This window comes from Stylophora pistillata, chromosome 9 (genome assembly GCF_964205215.1).
Source record: "Stylophora pistillata chromosome 9, jaStyPist1.2, whole genome shotgun sequence".
NCBI classification, from domain to species: domain Eukaryota; kingdom Metazoa; phylum Cnidaria; class Anthozoa; order Scleractinia; family Pocilloporidae; genus Stylophora; species Stylophora pistillata.
Genome location: NC_142527.1, coordinates 3993945 through 3998784, shown reverse-complemented (window position 1 = coordinate 3998784; position 4840 = coordinate 3993945). Strand labels below are relative to the sequence as shown.

Sequence of the window (4840 nt, the reverse complement as noted above, 5' to 3'; positions counted from 1 at the left end):
ACCAGAGAAAGAATTGGCTGGTCTGCAATATCTAGGAGGCTATGTTTTACATAATCTGCACAACAAATTAGCAAAATCAAAGAAAAGTGAACTTTCTGAGAGCCAGCAAGCCATGCCCTTTTTAAAAGCAGGAAAAGCAGTTAACCAAACTGAAAAAATCTCTCTAACTTTGACAGCATCTTTGGATCGTGGAGGTTTACGGACTATTTCAGGTGATGCTCAGAAAATTTTCTTGAGAACAGAGCATTATTTTAGAGTTAATACTTCGAATACTGGATTACAAAGCATCAACATAGCTGAAATAGTGGATAAATGTTTTCATGATGAGGAAATTCTATCTAGTTGTAACTCATTATTATACAACTCTCAACTGAAAGTAGATAAGAAGGTTGTAAAGGATGTTCTCCATAGCATTTTAGGCTTATATTTAAGGGTTCGATCATTCTCTTTTGCTAAAGACATAATTCAAAAACATGAGATAAAGACAAAGCAGAACAAGGCAAAAGGCCTCAGAAAGGAAATTAAGAGGAGTACCCAAGAACAGGACATGCCAAAAGGTCCTTGAGAGTATACAAAATACTCCCCACCCTTGTTTAGATTAGAAAGATTAGAAATGGTCTTTCATTTAAGAAAACTATTTAATGTTATTTTCAAATACTTCTGATACTTACATTTTCACATTGCCAATGACAAGTAATTCATAGCACAATTTCAATTCTAAATTGATATTAAATATTTCATTCTTGAACAAAACTATACCTGTTTTGTAATGTCTCTTAAGAATCTTGTCTATGTTATATTTCTGAATTATTATTCCTAAGATAAGACAGTTTTCAATTTAACCTATGAAAGAAAAAGAACTTTTCTTGCCCTGATGCAACAACACATAACAATGAATTTTCACAGGATTACTAGAATCCAGGTGATCTTTCTAGTGCTGGTATTTTTGTTTAGTTTTCACAATTTGCAAAATCATTTTTTTCAGGCTCAAGAGCACAGAACATGGCAACTGAGAATAAAAGTCATTCAAGGAAATGACATAATTTTTCCCTTATTTCATTTTAAATAGACACTGGACAGGAATAGTGCTAGAAGATTCTGTGTTCTAGACTTTTGAACTTGAAATTTTTTTGAAATTGATTGTATCTGGCATTGGTGAATGATAGTGAACCAATGGAAATCAGTCATGTGATTTAAAGTACTCTATTATGTTACTGTTTCTGCGATCATAGTTAGTAGAGGGGGTTCCCTCTACTAACTATGCTGCAATAAACAACAATAAAACAATCCAGTGATATAATCCTGACGTTTATACCTTATATAAAATATTGATTGAATACTGTAGAGTTCATTCTTTCCTTTTTATCTTTCTGCTGGGTAATGGGTCATGTGTCACTTGCTCCCATGCTCTTTTCTTTTCCTTTCTTCCTCTGGTATTGCCACTCTGAAATGCAACTGCCCTTTGGATTCTAATTGTGTTGGCACTGTAACCAAAGGTCTTGATATCAGAGTTGTCATTTCTTCTGCCAAGTTTTCTCTCTGGTTGCCAAAGTACTCCTCTATTGGATCTTGGCAAAACCTTTCAGTAAGAACAAACTCAATTCCCTCTCCCAGTAGGAACTTTGTTGCTTCAATTACAGAGTAAACTGTAATTTTTAAACCTTCGTAGGTTTGCCACGAAAGGAACATGCGGCTTCTTGCATTCTGGGTAAAGTTCCCGGATCTGTTCTCTGTGCTTTCCTTCCACTTCTCTAAGTACTCTAGGAACTCTACCAGCCATTTGAATCTGAAATCATCAACTGATCGGTATGGAGCCAAGAATGGCTTTCTCTTCCTTTGGGATTCTGTAGTGCTTCTCACATTGAGGCAATCAAAAAAAGAATCCATCATTTCGCACAAACTGGCCGTTGCTTCAGCCTCTGGTGGCCCAAAATTCTTTAACACTGCAGCCACTGAAGCACTTAAGACTTGGGCAGCCAAGTTGACTCGCATTACTGAATAAGAATTGAGATTTACATGGTCATATGTTAGCTTTGGCAAGAGCTTCAGACCATTCTCTACATCTTGAAAGAACAGCTCTGTAATATGATGCCAAAGGATGTAGGAGCCATCATTCCACATATATCTGCTACAGCTTCCTGAACCAGAGTTGTGCAAACAGTTTCTGGTTGTCTTTATTAGATGAGGTGCATCGGAAAAGAAGTACACAAACCGATGGGGAGCAAATAAATTAATAGTGCGATAACACACATCTTTACCTGCATCCCCATCCAATGGTTCATGCAGGCGATAAAATCTTCTGTTAGGAGATGCCCCATCAGATGTTGCTGCAATCACCCACAAATTGCAGGTAGTCTCTAATATGAAAACAGCATCCCAGAAGAGAGGCATCAACTGCACAGCTGTCACACCAGAGGTTGAAAAATGTGCAAGGCAGAACTTTAGCTCTGTACAGACACCTCGTACCAAGAAGGCCAAATCATGAGTTGCAATCTGGTCAACCTTTTCCAGGGTGGCAAAGTTAACATCTGGATCACCAAGATCTGTGTATCCATTAAGGTCTCCAGAAACTTTGTCGAAAACCAGGTTGGCCATCACCTTCATCTCATCAAACATGAGTACTACGTATCTTTGAACATCAAAATATGATGAAGTCATACTTATTAGTTCCTTTACCACTTCTTCCTGGAAGCCCCTTTCTGGCTTAATACAGTTTCTGTAGTCTCTTAGTCTGCATTGGCTTGGAAGAACAAGTACTTTGCTGTTGCGCAATTCCTCATAGCAAGATGGAGACTTGGCAGCAAGTGATAGGCAAAACCAAATCAACATGGGGTAATATCTCACACCAGATGGGCTACTAGAAAACAGTTTTTGCTGCTGTTGCCAAAATAATCTCATGAATGGTGTCATTTTATCACTGGATTGTCCAAGAATTGTGGTGAAGTCATTACTTAAAGCATGATCTATTTCAATGCTGGACTTAGAGATTTCTTTCCTCATACTGTTCAGTTCTTGCTCCAGCTCTGCACATTTCAATCGCTGCTGTTGAAGAGATAATTTTAATCTCTCTGGTGCGGTTTTACTTACAGGGGCATTGAGCTTTGCAGGTACAGATAGTCTTCTTGTCTTGATTTCTTTTTGCTTCTGGTATGAAGAAAGATAACTTTCACATTGGTTGCATCTTTCTGTTTCTTTACACATCAATAAACACTCATTAGATCTCCAATATTCTTCGTGTGGAAACATCTGATGATTGTCCATTGCTAAAGGGTCTACTTGTATAGGTATCACATGGTGAACTGGAATACTTGACATCTGACTTCCACTACAAGGGCTTCCTATTCCAGCACAAAGGAAGTAGCTGTCCATTTCCTTCACAATGTTACTGACTGGGACATTCAGCGATCTTAGATGCTTGATGTAAATATCGTGAGTTTCTGGAAGAAAGCACCCAAATACCTTGATTGTGAACCCCAGGCTGTCGTCAACAATAAGTTCCTTTTCTGGGAGAAGAAGGTTGTCTTTCATCTTTGTAATGACCAGTCTATCCTTGGATGTCTGAATATTCCACTCGTTGAGGCTCTTTAAACTTGGTACTCTCTTGCACAAATCGCCAAAGGTTTTATAAAAAGCTGATTTCACAGGTTTCGCGCTTTCTGTAGTTACCACGCTTCGAGCAGGTCGAGGTACAGGTTTATTCGTTTCGTGGCTTCGCTTCGGCATGTTTAATAATGGCAGCGCTCCAAATCGTGGTTTTTTCTTGATCATCTTTTCGGATTGAACTATAGAGAAAGACAGAAGGTCATTTTAGTTATTCCACGTTGGAAAAATATAACATAAATGAGGGTACAAGTGAATATGCCCAATTCAAAGTGAAATAGTTCAACACACAAGGAACGTAAAACAAAATCAACTTTACTTACATATTTCAACATCTTGAGGGTGAAAGTGCTTTTCGCAGGTGTATATAGTATCGTTTTGGATCTTTTTTCGGAATACTGCATCAACTGTTCTTGTCTTGGTAATCTCGCTGAGCCAAGCATCTCTCCATTTACGATGGCCCTCGTCTTTCGGTGCAGGCAGTTTCCAGATACCAACACCTTTCGTCCTTCTTGAGGTTCCACAACCAAAAACCGAACAGTTATCTCCCGGCATGATGACTTATAAATAGTCAAACTACATATCTCTTAGAAATTCTTGATTAAACTACGTTTGAAGCATAAAATACTTTAAAATTTGTCCTTGATAAAGTCACGCTTCTCGAAAGACAGCCGCCATCTTGAAAGCGTGTGCACGGTCATAACCACGTGATCACACTAAAAGCATAACAATAAGTTACCCCTTTGAAGTTTTCCGGGTTTCCTAACCTGTCCCCTCTACTAACTATGATTGGGGTAAGGCAAATTTTCAGTGTACATTATTATGCATAGGTAGTGTATGGCTTTCATCGTCTATATAGGCCACATAATGCTGATAATATATGTCTGCAAATTGTTAGAAGAAACGGATCGTCTAAGTACGCGTATATGATTGTAGTTTTTGGTTGTTTTACGGATTATAGTCTTTGAACGGTCGTAATTCGACTTTGTAGACTCTTTACAGAATGGTTTGGTTGGGATCTTAGTTTTCGTAATTACGAAAACCAAGCGGGGTCTGTCACGTTCTAAAGTCGATGGAAATGGATACACACGAATCTAATCGATACATCTGCCATGCTACTTTAACGATTCAATCCTCTCTTACATTACCTGGTTACCTACATCATGTATGGCACACGAAGTGTACCTTACAAACACTACATCCCTTACTTTTTCATTTAAAGCCACAACGATCCTAAGAT

General features: G+C 38.3%; 1 protein-coding gene across 1 annotated transcript; it reads right to left on the bottom strand.

The window, feature by feature from the left end:
* Positions 1-1348: 1348 nt before the first annotated feature.
* On the bottom strand, positions 1349-4311 carry LOC111347711 (uncharacterized). The gene is given in 3 exon segments (XM_088733995.1): positions 1349-1537; positions 1540-3782; positions 3924-4311. Coding segments are annotated over 3 exon segments (2664 nt in total). The 5' UTR covers positions 4156-4311.
* Between the last annotated feature and the right edge of the window lie 529 nt (positions 4312-4840).